At 53.5% G+C, this 25,223-nt stretch overlaps 2 protein-coding genes across 3 annotated transcripts in view; one reads left to right on the top strand and one right to left on the bottom strand.

Annotated features, from left to right (window-relative positions):
* Window positions 1-991: 991 nt before the first annotated feature.
* Lrpap1 (LDL receptor related protein associated protein 1) lies at window positions 992-15,306 on the top strand. The gene is made up of 8 exons (XM_021210428.2): window positions 992-1,247; window positions 3,981-4,125; window positions 7,267-7,388; window positions 8,299-8,419; window positions 9,261-9,419; window positions 10,887-10,969; window positions 11,917-12,093; window positions 13,385-15,306. The coding sequence occupies exons 1-8, from the start codon at window positions 1,035-1,037 to the stop codon at window positions 13,445-13,447; spliced, it is 1,083 nt and encodes a 360-aa protein (XP_021066087.1). The 5' UTR covers window positions 992-1,034; the 3' UTR covers window positions 13,448-15,306.
* Window positions 15,307-19,545: 4,239 nt separating this feature from the next.
* Dok7 (docking protein 7) overlaps window positions 19,546-25,223 on the bottom strand; it is a 31,830-nt gene continuing 26,152 nt past the window's right edge. For both annotated transcript variants that reach the window (XM_021210955.2, XM_029545482.1), the window contains exons 8-10: window positions 23,848-23,890; window positions 20,198-20,350; window positions 19,546-19,880 (exon numbers count right to left, since the gene is read on the bottom strand). In XM_021210955.2, coding sequence (XP_021066614.1) covers window positions 19,750-19,880; window positions 20,198-20,350; window positions 23,848-23,890 — 327 coding nt within the window. In that variant the 3' untranslated portion in view covers window positions 19,546-19,749. The remainder of the gene's footprint in view (window positions 19,881-20,197; window positions 20,351-23,847; window positions 23,891-25,223) is intronic.

Here is a 25,223-nt window from a genome sequence, read left to right as displayed (position 1 = left end):
CTTAAGATCTCAGACAATTGGGAGATAGCATCAGGTAGATCTCTTTGAGAGTTCAAGGTGAGCCTGGTCTACATAGGTGAGTTCCAGAGTTACTGAGTAGATTTCTGAGTTTGAGGCTAGCTTGGTCTATATAGTAAGTGCCAGGATAACCAGAACTACAGGTTCAAAAATTACCAAACCAAACTCAGAAAACAGGTGCTAACATCTGCAAACCACCAGGGTTCCAGATATCCTGAACCCTTTTTGTGGAAACTCAAAATACAGCTTAAAACCATAAATAAAAAAATAAAATAAAATAAAATAAAATATAAAGCACCGACTTCCCCAAATATCCCCTACCCTTGTCCTCCATGTCTCTCCCCATTGGAGACCCTTTCTGGTCATCCTCACCAGACGACTCTTCTGCCTGTCCCTCCTGGGCCCAAACTGCTAGTGCCTGTACCAGACCCCTGGGTTCCCGGAGCACCAGGTTGTCTCCAGGCCACGCCCCCAACAGGCTTGCTGGGCCTCACTATGTCCATTTGGATTTTCTTCAGGGCTGCAGGTGCGGAGACTAGGCAAATGCACAAAGCCTTTCAAACAGAAACCCCGCGGAGGGGAAGTGTCTGAGATGTGTCCCAAAGACGGAGCTGAGATAGCTGCTCCCGGGTTTAATGGCAAAAATCATCGCCCGCCGCACTTTCTTGTGTGATTACGAGGAATGGGGCGGTGCGTAAGCGCGCAGATGAGACCGAGTAGCCCCAGTTCAGCCGCAGCGTCGGCTTTCCTAGCTTCGTCTCCTTACAGGAGCCCAGGAGCCCGACTGGTGAGCTCTGGAGGTTGCAGCCCCAACGTGAAAATGCCTGGGGATCCTTGCTCTCTGCGGGCGGTGGGCAGGGCGGAGCCAGAGACCGAAAAGTGGGCGGGGCCTGGGGTGGGCGGGATCGGATTGAGAAGGGAGGCGGGGCCTCGAGGAGACCTATTGATAGGCGGGGCTGCAGGTGGGCGGTCCTACAAGACCCAGGCCTGTCAGTCTGCTCGCGCTGCAGAGGAAGATGGCGCCTCGAAGAGAGAGGGTCTCCACGCTGCCCCGGCTCCAGCTGCTAGTGCTGCTGTTGCTGCCGCTGCTGCTTGTGCCCCAGCCCATAGCAGGCCATGGCGGCAAGTACTCGCGGGAGAAGAACGAGCCCGAGATGGCCGCCAAGCGCGAGTCCGGGGAGGAGTTCCGCATGGAGAAGCTGAACCAGCTATGGGAGAAGGCCAAGCGGGTGAGCGGGGGCCAGGGAGACGCGCGGGGATGGGGGCGAGGAGCTGCGTGTGAGCGAAGGAGCGCAGGCCCCTGATCGAGAGGATCGGGGAACGGCCTACCCTTTGTACTGCCCCCCCTTTAAATGTCAGGTGGGCCATCTTGACCTCACTTGTAATAAGAGACCCAAAGGCCCAAAAGGAACTTGGTGCTGGTTGTAAGGGGCTGTGGTTGCCTTTAATGCAATTAGGGACCCTAAAGAATGAGTGACAGCCACCCTTCCTAGCTGTGGACACCTCTGCCCAAAAAGCTAACTTTCCAAAGAGCCAATTCAGATGGAAGTAGCTGGGGGCTTTCTACGTGGGGTCTGGCTTGCAAGTCTTTTCTTTATCTGTATTTACTCCAATGAAAGAAGAAAAACAGGTGCCCTGAGATGAGCCGGTACAGAGACTGCAGAAGCCCCAGTTGCTAATGGAGCTGGTTAATTTGGGTAAAACATATCCCTAGGGGATTGAAATTCCTTAGTATTGGTAAACTCTACTTGACTTCTGGGGAATGCTGAAGTTAGATTTAGCAGCTATGCTAATCTCTCTTCCTTTTGAAATGGAGATATCCAGAGCCTGAGGGCTGGCCTGGAACTTGGGTCCCCTCCCAAATTACAGTCCTAGGCTAGGACCTGGGCCTTTGTTTAAGTATTCTTTCAGAGCCACACTATCTTCCTTGAAAGCTTGTAGAAGGTTGCCCTTTAGCCCTCCAGCTTAAACATTCCTGAGTTTGAGAAGGGAGTAAATAATTTGCAAACTAAGAGTGAATTTTATAAGAAAACCGTGGAGAACTTTGGCCCTGGAAGCTTAGGGTGGAGAGATAGTTGGGAGGGCGGCTTCTGGGGAAGGGGAGTGGTCCCTCACAGACAGCTTAGTGGCCAGCCAGTGTCTTTGAGAGACTGCTGCAAGAGGGGGACAAGTGTGCAGTGTCCAGCCTGCAAAGGTTTAGGACAGTCCTGTGGCCTGGAAGAGCAGTTCAGCTTTCTGGGGGAAGGGACCCGGGGCAGAGCTGAGAGTGGATGTGTGAAGAGCATGGAAGCCGTGGGAACCATCTGGAGGAAAAGGCTGGCTGTCCCTGATAGCCATCTCCAGGGGTGTGCCCACTGAAATGAGTGTGCTTCTCCTGGGATTACCCAGTAAGAGGAGGATGGGGCCACGAAGACATTAGCAGGTACCGTCGAAGACTGTGTTGGGGGAATGTAGTCTGCCGTCCATAGATCCTGGGATCCCTTTCGCTCAGAAGGTGGCCCCCAGCCCTCCACATGCACATCCAGGTGACTCGTCCTCACTCTGTGCCTTGGTGGTCCCTGGGTCCTCCGCCATAGCCACTGATCCGTGGCAGCGTCAGATTATATTTCTGCTGGTTGTCCACAGTCTCGTGTCCCTGTTAGGGTGGCAGCTCTCTTCGTCCTGTCTAAGCCTTGGGCTGCGTGTCCCTCCAGCCCGCTAGCCCTAAAGTTCTGCAGGGGATTTGTGTTCACTTTTTCTGTCAAACGGAAGGGGACGATCTTCCAGTGCTCCCCATATAGGATGTCCTGCGTCTTCTCCCTCCACTTTCAAGGAACCTAGGCCTTGAGGACACAGGTCAAGTTTGAGACATGGAGGCTTCCAGCTGGGCCCTAGCTGCTCAAGGGGAGAGTGCCAGGTTCTTATCTTTCATGTAAGCCTTTGGGGTGGGCCTTCTGCCCTTCAGGGTCAATAGTGGCCTGCCCTTCAGGCCAATAGTGTATGAGGCCGAAGAAAAAGGTGGCAGAGCTCTTTGCCTCACCCCCCTTCCCAATCCACCTTTAGAAGAGCTGAGGTCTGTCGTGATACCTCAGGGAGTGGAGTCATGTATGGGAGAGCCCACCTCCGTCTTGTGAGCCTGGACAATCTGAGATTTGCGGGAGGAAGGGGTGGGGTTGCTTCATGACAGGCTAGCCCTTCATGCCATGGCTCTGGCGTTACCCGGTTCCTGTTTCGTAGACATGCTTAGGATGATGAGCTGTGAGGGGACTTGGGACGCATCTGTCCTGACTCAGCGATTTGACCTGCCCAGTGTGTTGCAAGATGAAGACTCTGGGCAGTGTGGGGAGCCAAGGACTGTCCTTGGAGCTGGGGTAGGGAAACCTCTGCGGGTTACCATATACTCTCAGAGACCCAGTCTCGTCCTCTTAGACAAAATGTATTCAGATTACAGGAGCTGACCTCTCAGGTCCTCTGGGAACACAGTCCTGACTGATTGATTTTGAGATAGAATCTTTCTGTGGTAGTATGCCTACCAAGCCCCTGGATCTGGTCCTAGTACCTCAAAAAAAAAAAAAAAAAAAAAAAAGTAAGATTATATTGGCAAGTTTTTTTTTTTTAATAAATTTAATCTTCTACTGTGTGGTGATTCTTTTTCTTCTCCTACTTCTTGTAAAGAAGACTCATTTCTTCACCAAGTCCAGCCCTTCGCTGGACACGTATCCTTTCCCTGGTCCATAGCTCCAGGCGTCAGTGTGGGAGAGGTGTGGTACCCTGCTGCAGGGGGCTTCTGCAGCCCTTGGCTTCCTCCTGGACCTGGGATTTCCAGACAAGGGCACCATCAGTCTTTGAAGTCCCCGTGTGTCTTGTCGGTGACTTCCACCCCTTCCCACTCTGAACTCCCAGTTCCCCCTCCCCCGGGTGTGTGTTGCCCATGGTCCATCACACATCAGCTTATCGCATGTCATTCCTTTCTTCTTGGGCAGCTTCATCTGTCTCCTGTGAGGCTGGCCGAGCTGCATTCTGACCTGAAGATACAAGAGAGGGACGAACTCAACTGGAAGAAGCTGAAGGTGGAAGGCTTGGATAAGGATGGGGAGAAAGAAGCAAAACTGATCCACAACCTCAACGGTACCTTCTCTTCCTATTCTCACGGCGGGGGCAGCCACCAGCCCCCAGGCCAAGTTGAGGGACAGGGGTGGAGGTGGGGGGACATTGTAACAGCAAGTGCAGCCTGTGAGGTGACTCATCTGAGGACACATGCCCTGGGTTGTGCTCAAAAGCTCCTGTGCTGTCTTACGAATGTTGGGAGAGAGTCAGGGCTAGGGTCTTGGTACATTGATGCCCAGGCAACCAAAGGCTCTGGAGCTGTCTGGCTAGGAAGGAGACAAAGGATGCTGTCAGCCAGATGAGGATGTAGGTCTGATCTCAGAACGGACTGTGCTGGCAAGGCAGGTTGTGAGCATTTCCTTGTGTGGACATTGAAGATGGGCAGAGTCTCACATGCCCTATGCATTGTGCATACCTAGTGCACACACGGGTCCTTAGGTCTAGAGGGTGGGTGTGTGCTCCACCTGGATTCTCCTCCTAGCCTCCTCACACCCTCAGCCCACAGTCAGGCATTGATAGGTAGACTTGGGTTCATTATGTGCCACCCTGTGACATTCGGGACATAGCCCATAGACTGGCCACCATCTCTTCTGCATACCCTGGGCATGAGGTTCTAGCCCAGCTCTGCCACCCACTGGCTGACCAGCGGCACGTTTGACCCTCATCACTGCCACACCCCCACTCCTTGTGCTAACGCACTGCTTTCCACATGACCTAGGCACACCCTGCCTCTCATAGTAGTCCCAAACTGAGGGTAGTGCCCCCTGTAAGGTACCACTGGTGTGCAGGATGGGTGATGGTAGTTAATATTGGCTGGTATAAGCAACTGAACTATAACCAGGGTTCATATGGGCAACTTCCTCAGAACTAACCCTCAGTGCTAAGGTCTGTGTGACCCTCAGTGCTAAGGTTTCTGCTGTGGCAGGAGTTGCTCTTTATAGAGTCCCTTCCTCAGGCTTGATGGTGAATGTGGAGTTGGTTCCCTAAGAGAGGAGGCCAGGAGCTACCAGAAGGAAGTGGGCACCCAGCTCTGCAGAGATAGAGTTGGGCTCAGAAATAGAGAAATCAATGCACAAGACCAGGCAGAGAGTTAGTGACCACCGTCCTCTGGCTAGCCAATGTCCTGGGTGGGGTTAGCTCTTCCAGCTTGACAGGGTCTGGCTCCCAGAGCAGCAGACCTAACGGGATTAGGAGCTGACACATGAAGTTGACTCTTCTAAGCCCTTGGTGGAGCTCTTGGTGCTGGAGATGGGTGCTTTCTGATGCAAGCCACCTTCTGGGTGTGGTCCACGTGGGCCCTCCCTTCACTGCTCAAGTCATTGTCAGTACTGGCCCCTCGTCTGGGAGACCAAAGTGCAGAGTCCAGACCCAGGGTGTAAGAAACATGCTGCTGGTAATCATATAAAGGGATGGGCCTCCTAACTATAACCAGCTCTACCTGGGCCAGGCCAGATCCTTAAGGGCTAGTCTCACGGGAGCTGCATCATCTAGACCCTCAGGTCCTGTGCAAAACCCCACATGGCTTCAGTCCTATGGGACAGCTGTTCAGGGACATGCCCACTGCCTGGGCCTGGACACTGCAGGAAACACTCAGCTCCCTGCGATTCCATTTCATACAGAGCTTAGCATCCAGGATTCAGAGCTTGCTCAGTCTTAACTCTGAACAGTCTTGAGCCATTTGCCCTTGGGCCCAAGTCTGATGGAGCTCGTGTTCCCCACTTCTCTAGTTCTCCTCCTACCCAGACCCAGCCCGGGTACCAGGGTTACCCGGGTTGGGGGTGACAGCTCTTTTCCGTGCGTGGTAGCAAGCAATGAGCAGGCTGGGGCTGGGCAGCAGAGCTGCAGAGGCAGTGCCAGGCACTGGCTCTGAGGCTGAGAGGTATCTGAGCATACTGACTTTACTGTGTTGCCCAGGCTACTCCCAAACTCCAAGACTCAAAGCATTCCTCCTGCTTAAGCATCATAGGTTAGAGGCTCAAGCCACTGCCCACTGTTAAAATAGCTTTGTAAGATCTAAGTTAGATCGAATGGAGTCCAGATCAAGTCACAGTGTATGCGCCCACGCTGCCTGCCCACAGATACCTGCTGACCCATCAGTCGAAATGGCTTTCTGTGGTCATCAGATGCTGCAGACCAGTCTGGGAACACATACAGGACAGTGGGAATGCAAGCCTTGCAGTGTATTAATCCCAACTCCTGTGGTGGGGGGGGGGGGGGGATTCAAGCTTCTGGGCTGTATAAAGCACCGTCATTCTTAGGTCTGGGAAAAGGGTAGCCACCCCCCAAAGACAGGTGTAAACTGAGCAGCAGGGACACTTGCAGGGTAGGCTGTGACTGAAAGCAGAGCCCGTCAGAAGGAACAGCGTGGGAGGCTGTGTGAGCCATGTGTCCCCTAACCCACTAGGGCATGGAGACCACGGTGCCATGTGGAACTGCCCAGTGAGATTTGTCACATGAAGGCCCAAGAAAATACTGGGGTCAGTGGGTCACCAGCTTAGCGATGACAAAGTAAAACAACAGAAATTCTGTACCCTTTCTAGAGACAACAGGGTCGCAGGTGAGGGACAGATCCCCAGCAGCTAAGCAAAAGTTAGGCCTAGGAGTCTCTGCCCTCAAGAGCAGGGATGAAGCAAGCCCTCTCCAAGCAGGCATGGGTGGCTTCCCGTGGCAGGCACGTTCCAGGGTAATCTGGCTGGCAGGGGCATGGAAGTTACAGGATGGTCTTGAAGTCAGCTGGCAGGTTTGCCCATTGTGTGTTGGTGACAGAAGATGCCAAGGCCTCCAGAGTGGAAGGGCTGTGGGCATGCATAGAGCCTGGACATCTCAGAGGCTAGGTGCCTATTGGCCAGCCTCTCCTAGCCATCACCCTGACACCCAGGAGACCGCTCAGTCCAAACATCAGCACACACCCTCCCTGCCCATGAGCTCCTGACTCAGCAGGGCTTAGGCGGGGAGCATCTGTGATGGAACCCAGGATGCCTTGCGAGTCCCTAGCCTTGGGAACCTAAACGGGTGCATGTCCTCCCCAGATCGTGTGTAGCCACTGGGGGTGGAAGGAATCTTCTAGAAAAGGAGAAGCATACTCATCATACAGGCTCATGTGGCAGCTTCTGCCTCTTAAGGGAGACCGTGTCCAATAAAAATCCAATGCCCCCTCTCTAGTCATCCTGGCCAGGTACGGACTGGATGGGAGGAAGGACGCCCAGATGGTGCACAGCAACGCACTCAATGAAGACACCCAGGATGAGCTGGGGGACCCCAGGTTGGAAAAGCTGTGGCACAAGGTACCACTTACCATTTTCCCCTTGTCTTCTGAAGCTTGTGCCGCCGACCCGTGGAGAGCTACGAGGTGGGACTGGGTGGGCTCTGTCTCTGCTGTCACCTTTACACCAACTCCGGCTGCTGGCTTCACCGCGAGACATGATCTGTGCTCATATTCTCCTTTCTGTGAAGTCTGAGCTGTCCTGGTTAGTGACTCTTGCTCAGCAGAGCTGCTCCTAGCTGTCATGACTGCAGTCTTAGATGTGCTCTTCACGGTGTGTGGCTCAGTCACACAGGTGTCGGCCAGGTCAGGTAGATAGGTTTCCTTTATTTTGTCTGGTCTGCAGTCCTGCTTCTGGGCTTAGGAAAGGGGCCCTCAGCTGTGTACAGGTGTTGGTGTGGGCTCTTGATACTGTGATTGAGAAAGTGGGCAGTACTGGGTCTGGCCCACCTTTGCTTTGCGGTGCAGACCTAAGCAGAGAGCACAGGTGTGGGGTGGGCACTGGGGATATGGTATTGGTTTGGTGCCACAGGCTCGATTGGTCCAGCTCCTGGGATAGCCTGTCTGGTTTACACTGATCTGGTCACTGCTGGACTATCAAGATGGCCCTGCTGGTCTCAATAAGTACACAGCAGGAAGAGTTAAGCAGATGTAGCACCTTCCTCAGAGTCCTTCCCTTTCCTTCTCTGGCCAGCCCTGTCAAATTGGGACATCGAGGAACAGAGGTACTGCCCCTCTGCCCCTCAGGAGCTTCCAGATTGAGTTTTCTTTTCCTGGTACACACACCTAGGAGAGGGTCACATGGCTCGCAGGAATTGAGACCAGCCCCAAGCTCTTTGTCCTGGAGCAAGAATGCAGCTGATAGGCGCCTGAACTCCTTGGGGTGTGCTGATGACAGGACAGACGAGGTCACCCAGGCTGTTTCCTCTTAGGCAAAGACATCGGGGAAATTCTCCAGTGAAGAACTGGACAAGCTGTGGAGAGAGTTTCTGCACTACAAAGAGAAGATCCATGAGTACAATGTGCTGCTAGACACACTGAGCAGAGCTGAAGGTTCGTCCGCCCACGCCCGCGTGAGCTGGGCACAGTGGGACACGGTCGCCTAGGGTTGTGGGGAGGGAAGGGGGACCTTCTCTTATGTTTCTACCCGTGTTCATGAATGAATACGGTTTTTATACCAGTCAGTACAGCTATGCAGGTTGCTTCTGGGGTGACTGCGGTGCCCTGATGTAACAGGCCACCACTCTAACCTAAGCCAGCCACCGTGAGTTCTAAGTAGTGTGACCTTGCCAAGTAGGAGGTCTGAGAAAGTAGGAGGCATTAGGGACCATGGCGACCCCTGGGGCAAGCCTTGGGTACAGGTGCTGAGACATCCACACTTAGATGCTTTAAGATAGCACATCCATTAGCTAGCTCTGAGGGCTGCAGAGGTAAGGCCTGTGGGTGGACGCGGAGTCATCTTTTTTTTTTTTTTTTTGGTTTTTCGAGACAGGGTTTCTCTGTATAGCCCTGGCTGTCCTAGAACTCACTCCGTAGACCAGCTGGCCTTGAACTCAGAAATTCACCTGCATCTGCCTCTCAAGTGCTGGGATTAAAGGCATGCACCACCACGCCCGGCTGACGCAGAGCCATCTTGGCGCTAAGATGCCAGTTCTTTTTTTTTTTTTTTTTAAAGATTGATTTATTTATTATATTTAAGTACACTGTAGCTGTCTTCAGACACTCCAGAAGAGNGCGTCAGATCTTGTTACGGATGGTTATGAGCCACCATGTGGTTGCTGGGATTTGAACACCGGACCTTCAGAAGAGCAGTCGGGTGCTCTTACCCGCTGAGCCATCTCACCAGCCCCCAAGATGCCAGTTCTTGTCAAACACTCTGCGTCTTGTTCCACAGAAGGTTATGAGAACCTTCTCAGTCCCTCGGACATGACCCACATCAAGAGCGACACCCTGACCAGCAAGCACACTGAGCTGAAGGACAGACTGCGCAGCATCAACCAGGGCCTGGACCGCCTGCGGAAGGTCAGCCACCAGGGCTATGACTCCACCACTGGTAAGCCCTGGGGACGGGTGCACGGGCCCAGGAGTACCTAGGAGACTTGTCATACTCAGCTGTCAGTGGCCTGTCCCGGGCCCCACTTCCTGGAGCTGTAATATAAGTGTCTGGGCTGGGAACTGGAAAGATGGCTCAGCGACTCAGAGTACTGCAGAGGACTCGGGTTCTATCCCCAGCACCCACATAGCAGCTCACAACTATCTGTGACTCCAGTCCCAGACGATCCAATGGCCTCCGTGGGCACTGTCTGCCTGTGGTATAAGACATACATGCAGGCAAAACATCCATGCACATAAAATAAAGGTTAATTTTTTAAAAAAATGTTCTGGATCGGCCATCAGCCCTGTCACCAAAATTATTTTGAAGTGGTAGCAGAGTGGCCTTCCATCCAGGCTGTCTTTCAGCCTTGGTTAACGTCACACAGGACTGAATCCCCTTGCCAGTGGAGCCCAGCTTCGCCATTGATCCCGTGCTGGCCTATGCCCTTGTATCAAGCAGGGTGGCAGCTTCTGCCGCGGTGACAACCCCACCCTCTCAGGACTTGCATGAGTGCTAGCGCCAGGCTCACTGTCTATCCCTGGGGCACCAGGAGGCAGTGGGGCGGGGGATGGGGGCTTGGGGTGGTGGTACCTAGTTTTATGTCCAGCAACAGAGTCCTCCATGCACAGCCTTAGACAGCATGGGCCCAGGCAAACCTCCTCCTGAGGAGCACCTGCAAGAAGGCCTTGCAGGCGTCGTGTGCTCTTGTGGGGCTGGGCTCTAGGACTGTTGCCAAGTCATTGCTTCCCCCTCCAGAGATTGTGTGCTGTGGAGATGACCAGTCTATCTCAGGCCAGTGGGGCTACAAAAGGTCACACTTTCTTTAACCACCATCCTGCCCTCCATGGGCCATCTCCTAGAGAACTGCCTCCAAACAGTCCCTTTGCTTCTCCCACTGGCCTGCCTGTGGGAATATAGGCCTAACTCCTATAGTCTCCGGAAAACCAGCATTCTCCTGGATCATGGCTAGGAAGGGCCCTGTGGCCAGCAGGATTTTCTGAGGCCAGGGAACCTTGCTGGATGGCTCTCTGTTTATCCCAGTCTAGGGGTCATGGGTGCACAAATGTGAATGGGCAAACCTCAGCCTTGACTTGGTGACAGCCCTCCCCAGTGCCCAGCTGGATCTTCATGTCATACCGCTGCTCTCAGTCACACCCACCTCGATTGAGAGCCAGGAGCAGGCTGATGGCCCTGGACAGGGGTAGCAGGTGATTCTGGGTCTAGAGCATGTGACCCCTCCACTGATGCAGCCGGGTGTCAATCGAGCTGCATCTAAGCTGGCGCTGTGAGCACAGACCAGGTACTTAGTGCTCCCAAGATGCAACACACACTATTCCCTTGGGATGACAGGCCACTTGGGCCCCAGCTCCAAAGTGTGTCCTGCCTTGCCACCTACCCAGACAGACAGCCCTTGCTCTCCTGCAGAGTTTGAAGAGCCCCGAGTGATAGATCTGTGGGACCTGGCTCAGTCTGCCAACTTCACTGAGAAGGAGCTGGAGTCATTCAGGGTAAGGAAACTGGGACAAAGCCATGTCACCCTCTGTTGTGGTCTCTAATGGGGCCAGGTTCTCTGTCCCTTTTCCTCATCCCACAGTGCGTTTGTGTTTCTGCCCTGACCCCTTTCCTTCCCGCCCCTGGCCTCTGCAGTCCCCGTCGTCCTGGTCGGCAGTCAGGTGGTAGCAGGCGGGCACACGCCACTCATGCCAGCAGTACCAGTGCTTCCTGGGTGCAGCATGGTGGGGTGGCCTGCCCTGCTCTGTGCTGTGAGGGCTGAGAGGGATGAATGGCCACATGCCTGGCCTGGGGTGAGGTGGGGGCGGAGCTCCAGGAAGCTGATGGGGGGAATATCTTCTGAATGGGATCGTTGAGAGTTCTTTTGCTGTTTAGGGTAGGATAGGATATGCTTGGGACCTGTATAGTTCGAGGTCCCCAAGTTGTCCAAGACTTCTCCAGTGTGTCTGTGCCCAAGGAGCTCCAGAGGTGGCATTTCTGGAGGCCACCACTGACCTCCCAGTGATCCCTGGACAGAGGAGGTAAAAGAGAGCAGGCAGGGAATTCCAGCAGCAGGCAACCTGTGAGAAGCAAAGGAGCCCTAAAGGGGCAGGGGCAGTGAGGTGGACACAAGGCCATCCTCACGAGGGTATAGCCTTTGTGGCCCTGGGGAGAGACCTTAGATCCCAAAGTCCAGCCTGCCTTAGTCATGATCTCCTGAAGGTGGAAGATGGGTGACCACCTGGAGTCAGCAGGAAAGAAGGTGTCCAGGGATAGTTCAAAGGTCCCCGCTGCTACCAGGTTCTGGTGGGCAGTCCCTGTTTAGAGACTCGTAGCAGTAAGCATGTGCAGTTCTCAGGCATGCAGCCTGGGAGTTGTCAACCGTGGCCCGGACCATCGGTGGATAAGAGACAGGCACCTCAGGGCTCCGACTCGGGGAGACTAAGCTCCTGATGCCTCCTAGGAGGAGCTCAAGCACTTCGAGGCTAAAATTGAAAAGCACAACCACTACCAGAAGCAGCTGGAGATTTCCCACCAGAAGCTGAAGCACGTGGAGAGCATCGGGGACCCCGAGCACATCAGCCGCAACAAGGAGAAGTACGTGCTGCTGGAGGAGAAGACCAAGGAGCTGGGCTACAAGGTGGGGATGCCATCCTCTACACCGCTGTCCTTGCACCCAGTCCTGTTCAACCTACCCTTGGGTCTTAGACAAACATGACCTCCTGACTCAGGGAAACACAAATGCAGTCCATTGGAACCGTGAGTGGCCGGGTACTCAGCATGGGAGATGCTGGCACTGCCAGCAGACACCGTGCCTGTAGACAACATGACAGATCAGATGTACATGCCTGTAGACACATCAGATGTACATGCCTGTAGATACGTCAGATGTACATGCCTATAGACACGGAAGGCAGCCAGCATTGTAGCAGCCAGAGAGGCTCTGGGCAGGGAGCCGTGTCCTGGCCTGCTGAGGTGTGAGCTTGGATCCCAGGCTAGCCACACTGGGATGTGACATAGGTGGCCTGCATAGGCAGTGGGGTCCCCAGGAGCCCTTTAAGGAACCACCTCTGGGTTAGTGGAAACAGAACAATGCGAACAAGCAAAGGCAGGCCAGCTGTGTGAGTGGTCCCCACTCGTGCTGGGAACCCCGAGGACCCAGCATAACTTGTCTCTGGAAGGATCTGGGGCTATGGCCAGCATGGGCGATTCCCTCCTGTACCTTCTCAGATTGAGCAGAGAGTTAACTGTGCAAAGATAAACAAACTCTGAGAGGTGGAGTAGTGTGTAGAACAGCAGAGCCTAAATCCCTGGGGCTCAGAGGCCATTGTTGAGGTTACCATAGGATTTGGGGGTTTTCACAGGGCTGAAATTCAAACACATTCTTGTCTGCCCCTGGCCACTAAGAGATTTGTTGCAGTGAGGGGCCCTGTGAATCTGGACCATAAACTAGGAGTGCCAGGACCCCATAGTATGCTTTGAGACCTGGAGCTACTGACGTCAGACCACGGGTCTCATATGAAGGGTAGCGCTAGCGGCTGTCACTGGGAGAACTCATTAAAACCACAGACAAGCCAGGTCTGTGTCTGGTAGGTCAGTATGGCTCTTTGCACGCTTGTGGAATTAAGGGGTCAGAAGTGGAGTTCTCTGTGACCCCCTGTAGGTGTCCACCGCTGTGAGGAAGAGTCACCGCCTTCACGAGAGTCTCCACAGTGTCACTGTCTTTTGGGGTGATCTGCTTCCAGCTGTTTGTTTTTTTAGCATTCCTTCTGATTTTGAGTCTGCCCTGAGCTCTGTCCTTACTTATGACATGGTCTGGGTAACTGTGTAGTGGAAGATGAGCCAGAGTGTGTAGTACTGGATTTCAGCTGTGATGTCATGATAGCAGGCTTGCCATGGTGTCCCTGACTAACAGATGTCCCCTTATACAGGTGAAGAAGCATCTACAGGACCTGTCTAGCAGGGTCTCGAGGGCTCGGCACAATGAGCTCTGAGGACCAGAAGCCACCAGCAGCAGCCTAGAGAGAGCACTTGAAGACACGGGGAGCTGTCAGCATGTCATCGGCTTGCATAGACCTGTGGTGACTGGTGTGGCTGACCACAGTGGCAAGGAGGATCCCTTGAAATACCAAGCTGATCCTACAGTGGCTGGCAAGGACTTCTTTTCTTTGAAGCAAGTGTAGTTGTCACCACCCTGGACGAGGGCCTTGGGTACAGCTACCAGTGAGATATGACTGGCCTACGTGCTGCAGCAAAACAATTTATATTGAAATCACATAAACCTGCCTGCCACTGGAAATATTCTGTACAGAGTCCTTAAATACATGGCAGGGTTTTGAGCCTTCGAGTCCTTACCTGGTATCTTGAAGGATGGGTCCATTGAGCCATGGCAAATTACGTTACAGATGAAAGGGGGGAGGGGAAGACTAGTTTACCCCCTGGAAGCATTTCCCTCCCCGCTTCACGTACCCTCTCCCTCCCTGGGGGATCCGGCCCCAGATAGTTTTAAATCAAGAGATTTCAGGACAAAGATGGCAGAGGTGAAAGCCTACAGGTCTTGTAGGGAGAACATTTTCTGCCCCCCCCCTCCACCCCTGAAAGACCCTAATCAGCTTCCATATCCAGATTTAGTATCTGATCCCTCACACAGAGTAGCCAAAATTTCGTCTGACCCCAGCAGCTGATCCTGGAAGATCAGGCCATTGAGTTTGTTAGCTGCTGAATCTCAGCTCAGAAGTTGGAATCTGCCTATCAGGGGTATGCAGCTAACCATGTTTAAGAATATCAAAGCTGGAAAGAGGCTTAGTGAATAAAATGTTCACCCAGCAAGCTTGAGGTCTACAGTTTGGATCTGCAGAGCCTTGGTGAGTGTACTTAACCTACAGTCCCAGCACTTGAGAGGCAGAGAAAGGACAGCCTGAGCAAGCTGGCTAGCTATCCCAGCCAAATAAACAAAGGTGGCGCATGGTGGGAGAAGGCACTCTCGTTCTGATGTGTGCACACTCTTACATGTGTACCTATACACAAGTGAACACTCATAGATACTCCTATATGGGCGAAACCCCCAGGGCACCATGCAAGAAACCTGTGGGTTAAGGACAGCAGCTGCAAGGAACAGCAGGCAGTGTGGTTCCCTCACCCACGCTGTGTCTGCCACCATCCAGGCCAGCTGGGGTGTGTCCCTCTGAGCACTAGTAAATATCTTCCCAGAGCCCTCAGCAGTGTGTGAGGCCTGGAGAAATTCTTGTTGCTAGGGTCTCAGCTCTGCCTTTCCGGTTCAGCCCAACACCAAGGCCTCCTGTGCCTCACAGCCCAGGGGACTGGGATGACACTGGGCCCCGGACACCAGTCTCAGAGTCAGCTGCAGGGGAATGCCTGGCTATCAGATGCGCCATCACTCACGTTTGTCTCCATCCCTGGAGCCAGAGGCCATGGCTGCATTCCAGAGCTTAGAAATGGACATGGTGACAGTCCACAGCGCAGTGAACCATCTCAGAGTGAGTGATAGAGAGTCCACAGCTAAGTTAGGGAGAGGTGTGACCTGTGTGGGGGCTGCCTGCTTCTGGAGCCGACCTCTAGTCAGGAAGCCACTCCTGACTAAGCTCTCAGAAGTCAGAGGCTGCAAACTTCCCTGGGTGAATGTGACTCCTGCCGCAAGGGAACCTCAAGCTACAAACTTAGTTGAGGTTCTGGCGAGCAGGCTCTGCCACCTAGCAACAGTGACTGAAAGTCCCCAGACTGGCAGGTCATCAGTCACCATATTGTATAGGAGAACAGGTTCATACAAGTTGTCCTCCTAACTATGAAAGCTACGGCACATGAGTTCACACAATGAATAAAATGTCTTAAAGCATTCTTTCTGGGAAAAAAATGACCCGTGTTCTATTTGTCCAACCCAAAGGTAAGGTCCCATGAGCCCAGGGTAGCTCACAGTTAAAGAATGATGGCAAAAAGGAGCCAGCAGGTTGGTGGGTAGATGGCATATATGCTGGATGACCTGTGGGGAGACACTGGGATGCAGGGACCTGAGTGGCACTTGTAGATTCAAGAGAGGCAACTGGGTTGACAAGAGTGTCTTCATAGTAAAAGGAGCTGGAGCCACTTGGCTCACTGGGGAAAATTAAGGACCCCTTGCTTCAGACACAATGCAAAATGGGTCATAGGCAGTGTGCAAACCATGCTGATAAGAACTAGGAGATGATGGGGGTTGTGGGGTACACACCTTTGATCCCAACACTCAGGAGGCAAAGGCAGTCTGAGTTCATTGCCAGCCTGGTCTATAGAGGGAGTTCCAGAAAACCTGTCTCCAACAGCAACAACAAAACAATACAAGAGAGCCCAGGAAGAATGGTTTTTCTGAAGTTAGGTTAAGCTCTTAAATGAGCTGAATGGTTTACTTGAGAAAAGTTTGTTGGACTTCATCAGAATTGGAGATCTGCACAATCTCTACTTTTTTTCCACTAAGAAAGTCAGCAGAAAATGAAGGGCTAGGGCTCCGTTGGCAAAGTACCCATTTAGCATGCACAGAGCCCTGTGGTCAGTCCCCCGCACCTCACGAACTGGGCATAGCGCACACACCTGTAATCTCAGCACTGAGGAAGTGGAGGCAGGAGGATCAGAAGTTCAAGTTATCCTGAGCAGGGGAGATCTTACATCCAAAAAGGAAATACCTGTAGTACATCAGAAATGGCTGACCTAAACCGCATGGAGAATTGTCTGTCCAGCTAGTTCTTTTTAAAGAGCAAAAGGATCATGTAGACTCTTTACCAGCGAAGATATCCACATGGTCAGCAGCATGAGAAGGGGCTGCTGATTTGTACAGGTGGCGGGGAATTGCAGATTCTCTCGTGTGATGCTGCTAAAGACCACTCCTCTAAGATGGCTGAGTGCAGAGTCCCCAGTTGGGTATGAATATGTATGCATGTGCATGTGTGTGTGTGTGCATGCACACAGGCATTGAAGTGTGCAGTGGTGAAACCACACCACTCTACCGTACAACCTGCACTGGCACTATCATGTATGCATGTCCTAAGACAAGAATGCCATAGCAAGTTCACTCCTGGCTGTTCTAGCTGTAAGCAACCTGACCGAGCAGAGACGTTAGAGGCATAATGTATGGTGTGCTTGTGTGCCGGGACAGAATCTAAATGTGTGAACCTCAGCACCGTGCTGAGCTAGCGCTAGAGATGGGGGCCAAAGTGTCAGTTAGGCACCGTTTCTTCAGCTCCTGATGCTCCTGAAGATGAAGGCTTCAAGTCAAGAAAGAAAACATGGGACTCGGGCCAGGAGAGGTGCCCGAAGGCTGTGATACCAACAGAGGCTAACAGCTCTTCACTGGGATAGTTCAGAAGCGTGGAGAAGAGATTCACCACCAACAAAAAAAAATGGTTGCAGCCTGATTTTGGATCTTCTGAGGTGAGCCCACACAACTAGAGCAGTGTTGACCATGTATGAATGGTGGTCACAGGAAGTCACATTCCAAGGATAACTGTTTAGCAAGAAGGGGAGAGTAGAGTTCCCAGTCACGTGACCAGAGCTGCATGCAGCAAGCATGGGTCATGGGCACACAGGAGGCACAGACCATCTTCATGGCCCACGTGAAGAATGGATGGGCTGAACCTAGACTGACAGGTGACCACAAGATGGTCATGCTCATATAGTGACATAAAAACAAGAAATCCTCAGTTGAAATTGGAGACTGGGCGTGGTTGCTGTCTTTAGTAGCAAGTATAGATCTAGGTGCTAGGTGTGTGACTGAGCAGGTGGTATGCTTGCTTAGCACCACATGAAGCCCTGGTTTGGTCCCTAGCCGCATACACTGAGCATGGTGGTACAAACCTATAGTCCTGGAACTTGGAAGATAGGCGTAGGAAGATCAGAAGTTCAGGTCATCCTTGGCTATATGGTGAATCTGAGGCTGGCCTGAGCTACATGAGATCTTATCTTGCTACCAAAAAAAAAAAAAAAAAAGCCGGGCGTGGTGGTGCACGCCTTTAATCCCAGCACTCAGAGGCAGAGGCAGGCGGATTTCTGAGTTCAAGGCCAGCCTGGTCTACAAAGTGAATTCCAGGACAGCCAGGGCTATACTCTCAAAAAAACAAACAAAAAAAAAACAACAACAAAAAAATTCTGATGGCAAACATTATTAGCAAGTGTTCATCCATGCTATCTTAATAAACAGCCCAATTCAAAAAAGCTAAAACTACAAGCAGGACATAGAGGGGCCATTCTGAACCACGGAGCTGTTGGAGTGCCTGAGAATCTGCTGTTCCTCTGATCATGAGGGAACTGAAAATAGGAGCACCACCATCGTCAGGGTGTATACCCTGACGGCAGCAGGCACATCTACCCAGTCCTCCGGATGCTCAGCGCCTCTACCCACCAGGGGGCAGCATCTTGTAGCAGGACAAGCCACCTGAGCTCCACACCCATCAGTAATGTTCAATGGCCCAGCAAGGTCCATATGCACAGTGCTTTACCAGATATGCTGGGTCTCAGTGTGACTTCTCACAGTGATTGATGGCAAGTGGGCAGGGTGGAGGCATGGCTTCTCAGTATTGAGAGATAGTCAATGCCCACTTAGAATGCCATTTATATGAAATAAAAACCTTGGCATGTGGTATGTGTGTGTGCTTATATGTGTGAGCAAATATGAGGAGGCTGCATAATCACATGCGTGTGCACTTATGTGGAGGCCCAAAGTTGATACTGGATGTTTTTATTAATTGTACGCACAAAATTTGGGACTATCTCTGTCTGAACCTGGAATTCACCAATCCTGCTGTATCTCCCGATATGGCAGCGTATCTGGTATGCCATTGATATGCCAGCTTCCTCCTGAGGAAGTTTCCCAAGGGCTGGGATGATAGAAGGGCCACCACACCCACCTGCATTTTTATGAGCACCGGGGGATCTGAACTCTAGTTCTCCTGTTTGTTCTGAAAGAGTTCTGATTGTTCCAAAACACACCAATTCAACGAGGCTGCCTCAGATTCCTGGCAGTCATTTTTGCTCAGTTTCCCATGAGCTGGTATCACTGATGGACGCACACGCGCACACGCGTACACACATACACACGCCCAGTTCCTAAACTTTTAACTCCCCGAAAATAGTCATATAGGAGGGACTGTGTCAGCAATCCAGTGATGCCCTTGTGCTTGGCAGTGGACATCTGTGGCTGGCATGAGCTACCTGCCAACACCAGGGGGGCCCTCAAAGGAACAGGATGCTTCTCACCCCCCTGTGGCAACCGCAGACAACTGGACTCCTTGGAGGAGGAAAAGCAGAAGAGAAAAGGATGGGACTGGCTTCTGGGAGGAGTCTCTGCTAAAGCTTCTCCCCATAGCGCTACGGCAGGCAGGGCAGGAGAGCTGCCACCCCAGAAACTCCGTCCTGGAAATATCAAACGATAGGGGCATCTGTAAATGCCAACCTGGCACCACCATCCATGCCCATCCCTGACCCCCTTGGCTCAGCAGCAAGGTGTTGTTCCCATCCAGTCTGGGGCATAAATCAGATGTGAAAGACCTCACAGCTTTAGAAAATAATATAAATTGTTAAAAATGTAACAGTGGGGGTTTAAAACCATGTACCTGACTGCTGGAGTAGGTCCCAACAAGATGACAAGAGGAAACAGACTTGTCCCCACCATGGCCTTCATCCCAAGGTACAGGACCTTGCTCAAGAGAGACACTGTAGGAGAAGGAGAGGGAGGGAGGCTGCAGTGTCCCAGCCGCAGAGCCAGTCAGTGGTACAGCGGTGGCAAGTCACAGGTCCCTCTGAGGACAGGACCAGCGCAGAGTGTTCTGCTAGTGCAAGCTGACATCGTGGTCACCTCGTCCGGCATGGGTAGAACAGCTTGCATTCCAGGCCTGGGAGACTTTCCATTTCCACCGGGTGGCTCAGCAGTGCTGTTGTGACAGACACTGAGGCTACTGATTCCCGGAGATGGGTCTCTTGGTGGCCCCATGGCCTAGGAGAACTTGTTCAAGTCAAGCCTTGGCCACCAGCGAGGCAAGAGGCCCTGCTGGCAAAGAGGAGGCTGATACATGCCTTTCACACATTGGAATGAACTGATATGGTATGGGCCCAGAACCTATGACCACTCGTTCCAATGCACGAAGACCAGCCACAGCCCCCACTGCGGCAGGTCAAGACTCAGCTTCAATTACTGACCACCAGAGTACACAGACAGGCCAAGGCCTCTAGCCCCAAAAGGCCATCGTCCACAAATGTGAACACCCCGCCTGGCCACGTTGGACAGTCCAGCTGGCCATGTGTCCAGCCAGCCCCAGCCTCAGGGCCCCTTCTTCCGCTGCTCCAACTCTGGCAACCGTTCCTCCCGAGTCTGCGCATGCCGGACCCCGACACGATGTGCTGTCTCTGTAGCTGTGATGTCAATCTGGGCATAGCGGGAGGTGCTGGCCCCTGAAAGCAGCCCACGGTGAGTGGACCCCGCAAGAACATCCCCCAGCCCAGCTGCCCCTGCTCCAGCCTGCAGGTCCCTCTTCTCTGCGGGTGCCCCAGGTGATAGAGCTAGTGGGCACTCTGCTCCGTCTCCATTCCCACCCCAGCAACCCTGTCAGAACTCTGGCAGGTAGGGGCAGGAGCTGAAGGTCTTGGCTGTTTGGGAAGGTCGCTTACAGGCCCTGAGGAAGGGCTCTCTAACCAGGGCTGATGCACCTGGGGCACAGGTCCAGTGCTAAGATCACAACTACCCTCTGAGGTCCCCGGTTGTAACCCACCTCGCACACCCCCACTGGCCCCCGGGAGCTCCAAGTCCATGTAGTGCAGCTGCGGTCTGGAGGTGGGGCTGGTGGGGATATTCACATACGTGGGCGTCTCGCTGTGTGGTCGCTCAGGCCCAGGGCTGTCAGCAGCCACCCGCCCTGGAGATCCTATGGAGAGAAGACTTCTGAGATATAGCTGGGAGACATGAGGTACCCCCAAAAGGCCACTCAACAGAGCTTCCCCACCCCTCACGGGCCAGTGCCCTCCCTCCTCCACCTCCCACCTCCCACCTCACCTTGGAAACCCTCCCCAGTTCTTCCATCCCCACTGGGGCCAGTGCTGGGATCCTAGGACTCAAACACGGCCCCCTACCTGGTCCAGGCACTCACCCCTATGACTCCCACAAGGCCTGTCCCTTGTCCCTTCAAGCATCATCTTACGTCCCTTCTCCCACATACCCTCCTGAGTGCAACGGCTCCTCTCCTGCCTCTCCAGGGTCAGCATATCCCTGCTGTCTCTGCCCGACCCTCTTCTCTGTCCCACTGCAGGAGGAACTGCTGGAGTAACTCCCAATAGATTGGGTAATTCCCATCAGGACCCCTCTGTGGGTGGAGCACAGCCAGCAGCTCCATCCCTGTCCCCAGCAAGATGGACAGCCCCCTCCCTCCAGGATACCTCGGCAGTTTGAATTCTCTTTCAAGAATCCACTCCTACCCCTGTCCCATATCCTAGCCGTCGATGGGCAGTGTGTTCACAGTCCAAGGAGCAAAAGGGACCCTCCATGCTCAGCAAGTGGGGTTCATGGTAGACTCGCTGCTAAGTGAACCGTTTGGATGGGCCCCAGCCCCTTCCCTGCAGGCCCAGGGACCCTGCACACAGCTGGCAAAGTCAAGACCTTTCTCTGGTGGCACTCTCGTAATTGTGCCCCTATGGGGTGGGGGACAACCACACAGAATGGGACACAAAGCACCATTTCAGAGTGGTAAGCAAGAGCAGTCACTCCTTTGTCCTCTGTTCCAAGGACTAGCAGCCTAGATACCAAGATGCTGGTGAAGTCCCCGCCCCCATAGCACATGCCAAGACTGCAGAATCCAAGTCAGGGCTGGGGCTCAGACTGGGGACACTGAGAGCCCCTGAGGTAAGCTCGTCTCTGTACCCCATATTCAGAGAGAGGCCTGGCTCTGTCTGTCTGTCCCAGGGATCCTGACTACCCTGCCATGACCACCGTGACAAGCGCCACCTGAAGATTTCAGCCAGGACCTCCCGCCTTCCCCCTCATCCCTGGTGCCAACATGGCTATGGTGGTCTGTGGCAACAGCTTGCTCTTCACAGAGAGACGGAGGCAGAGAGGCCCCTAGTTCCCAAGTTACATATCCATCAGCCAGTACAGCCAGATGAGCCCCCAGGGTTGTGGGGGTGCACACTGATTATTCAATGAAGCAAGTGAGCACTTCTGTCCCAATTCCCCAGTCTTGGGGACTTCAGGGCAGACCCCCTACTACACAGTGCATGCACAACATCCTTGGAGATCTTAAAGTCCTGTCCTGTCCAAGCCACGGTGAGGCTCATCTACTGCACAGGGCCACATGGGACGTCCATTTACTGGCCTCAAATCAGGGAGCTGGCTTTGCTTGCTCACAGAACATTCTGTCTTAGCCCTTGGCAAGCAAAGGCAGGCTCAGCGTTTTCAATCCCCAGGAAATCTCTGATCTGAGGCGAAGGATTTCTGAGAATCTGGTGCATCTGTAGCACAGAGAATCCATCACAACAGAAGAAAACCTCTCCAAGGAGGCTCAGCCAGCAGGGTGAAGGGAGAGCTAGTACCAGCCTGCACTGCCAGCAGGGTGAAGGGAGAGCTAGTACCAGCCTGCACTGCCAGCAGGGTGAAGGGAGAGCTAGTACCAGCCTGCACTGCCAGCAGGGTGAAGGGAGAGCTAGTACCAGCCTGCACTGCCAGCAGGGTGAAGGGAGAGCTAGTACCAGCCTGCACTGCCTGTCAGGCAGCAAGGAAGTGCCCCCCAGGACAGGGTTGGCAGGCTGCAGAAGGGGCATGGCTAAGGAGAGGGCATGACAGGTCAGCTCTGGCTGAGGTCTTGGTGGAGCCTCAGGGTCTAAGAGTGAGACCGGAGAGGCCAGGCCTCAGCATGGAGCCTTTGAAGGCAGAGGAGGGAGACCTGGGGCTAGGTTCCAGGTCTCTGGGTTTGAACATGTTTCCCAAGTCTGGGCACTTCAGATTGGACCCACTTTTCCCCAAGATTGTCTAGGCAGGAGAAGCAGGAGAAACCTGAAGCCTAAACTTAGGGAGACAAATGGAAGTTTCAGAGCCAATGGACATCCAAAGTCCTAGGCCAGAGGAGTGCGGTTCAGACGCCATGAGATGCCTCCTCTCTAGCTAAACTCACTATCTGCCCAAGAAGACACGCCCAAGATGCTCAGGAAGGTGTGGGTCTCCCATGTCCCATGTCCTTCCTGGCACCTTAATTCAGTTTTAGCTCTGGCCAGCATTGTTTTAAGACTCAGATACTTAAGTACAACACAACAGACAATGAGATATCATTGCCTGACTGTCCCTTCCCGCAGTTGCAGGCTGATCACCTGCTATAACCTGGCACATCTCTGGTCCGAGTCTGGTCCAGAGCAAACTCACACGTCCCACCAGAGTCAAGGCCCTGCCTCCCATGTGACCCCACCCTTACCCTCAGAGGGAGAGGGCCCTGTCCTCAAGTGGTGCCTCCCCTGTCTCTGCCCCTTGGATCCTGGGGCGGGGTATCTACCATATCAATGTATAACACTGGCAGCCTTAGAGATGTGGTAAGCAGAGGTAGATCCCTGAACAGTGAGGACCAACTCTGCTACTCTGTGATGTCAGGGAGGACCCTGGACCAAAGATTCTATATGGACCCAGAATCCAGGCTGAGCAACTGAGTCATAAAACCCCAGCCACAGATGAGATTGGGAGTCTCCTATTGGCCCGTGTGTGGACCCTGCCTGCCTGTGGTCCCACCCACTGCTTCCTATCACATCTCCTTGTTGGGTCCGATTGGGATCTATCTTACCTACAGGACCTTCCAAAGGCACCACTCAGCTCTGAAAAAGAGACCCAGGGATCTGTGGTACCCACTGATGAGGAGACAAAGCGAAGGATATCTCTGGCCTCCAGCCACCTGGTCCAGGGCCAGCTACCCTGGACCTAGAGCTTCTCCCAACCCTCCAGGGTTCGCCCTGTCAGGGTTATGCCCTCCAGCTTTCCTCTGCTGACAGCCAGGCTCTTTCCAAGGACCCTCCCATCCTGGTTGAGTCCTCTGACATCCCCACCTCTTCCACAAACTCGTCCTGAAAAGCTGGAACCCCTGGGCCAGTTTCCTTGTCCTGTGTATCTTGCTATCTGGTACACACTTAGGGCTTGGACCTACTCCTTCAAATCACTCCTGCGCCACAGACCATGTTCCGGCTGTCCACTGTCCACTCCTGTCCACCCAGCCATGCTCCAGAGCCATCCATCTGTCCTCAGCTCACCACCTCCCACTGCTCACCTCTTCCAGGCTCCCCAGATGCCGCTGTTGCCCCATTGCCCACACTCTTTCCCCATCCAACAGGGGTATCCCCTTAACTCTAAACCCTGCATCTCTGCACTGAGTGCTGGGGACCAAAGCTAGGTGCCTACCTGGATGCGTCATAGTGAATCCAGAAGATGAAGTGGTCATGACCTAGACCAAAGACAACAGAGGTCAGTTTGTACATCCCGCTCACCCCTTGCTCCACCCCACCCCCGAGCCCCAAGAAATGGAATGCTAACTCCAGAAATGACACAGGGATCTGTGGTGCCCACTGATGAGGAGACAACGCAGGGGGTATCTCTGGCCTCCAGCCACCTGGTCCGGGGCCAGCCACCCTGAACCTAGAGCTTCTCCCAACCCTCCAGAGCCCTTTGTTCTTAGCCCTGACATGGTCCAGGAGACAGCTGAGGCCAGGATTGTTCTGAGGAAGTTTACAAATGAGGATTCCCAGGCTACTCCCTTCTAGCTTATGGTTCAGTTCAGACCCCACTGCCCCTCACCTGAATAGCACATGATTGCAGAACAACATGACCACATGTGACCACAGTGTTCACTCTTTGCCCCCCGGCCTGCTGTCCCACACCTTACAGAGCCCTCCTGGGAACCCACAGTTGAGACAAACAGCCCCCCAACCCGGGAAGGCGTCCCAAGCCTCTGTTTCAGGCAGAGCCTGACTGGGGAGTAGAAAGGAAACAGCTTAGAGTAGACGCATGGGAGGATGGGGGAGGACTACAGCTGGGCACATTCACGGCTTCATGCACAGACCTCCCCACTCCAGCTGGGAGAGAGTAGAGGTTGAAGGCTAGTTCCAAACATGCCAGGCACCTGCTGTGAAAGACCCAGAAGAGCAGATAACCACAGTCACCCAATCCCAGTGACTCTGAAGGAGCAACTTGGGACTTCATGATGGGAGCTAAGGAGGAGGAACTTGACACCCAGCACTGTTCCGGCCAGCCTCCGAGAGTGACGGCCACAAGCTCAGGGTATATGCAGGGATGCCCCTGGAGAGAGCACTCAGATCTAACTACATTACCATTTACCACAGTCTGGTGCAGAGCCAACCACATACAGGCCTCTGAGGGTGTGCTTTGTCACTAAGCAAAAGGCCAAGTCCTCAACAGTCCCCCCCACACAGGACATCTGCTCGGGGAGGGGGGGGTGCCATGGCTATAGGATCAACTCTAGACCCTAGGCATGGGTGGATCACAATGGGACAAGAAAAGCACATGATCAGCTTAGCCCCTCCGGTGGGCTGTGTGTGAAGAGGCAGGTCTGAGACCAGTGTCCACCCATCTCCAGGCCCCTGACCTTAGGGAAAGCCCCACCCCATCTCATTAAGAGGGGTCATGGCTGGTGACCCTGGGTTCCACAGGAAGCCCTAACCACCTATGTCTCTGCAAACTCCTGGGGCTTATTTATTTATTTATATGTCTCAAGGGATGGATTTGACTGACAGGAGAAGAATCTGGAATAGCCTTCCCTG

Source organism: Mus pahari, chromosome 13 (genome assembly GCF_900095145.1).
Source record: "Mus pahari chromosome 13, PAHARI_EIJ_v1.1, whole genome shotgun sequence".
In the NCBI taxonomy this organism is placed as follows: Eukaryota; Metazoa; Chordata; class Mammalia; order Rodentia; family Muridae; genus Mus; species Mus pahari.
The sequence above is the reverse complement of the archived record's forward strand: the minus strand, read 5'-3'. Positions and strand labels throughout refer to the sequence as shown.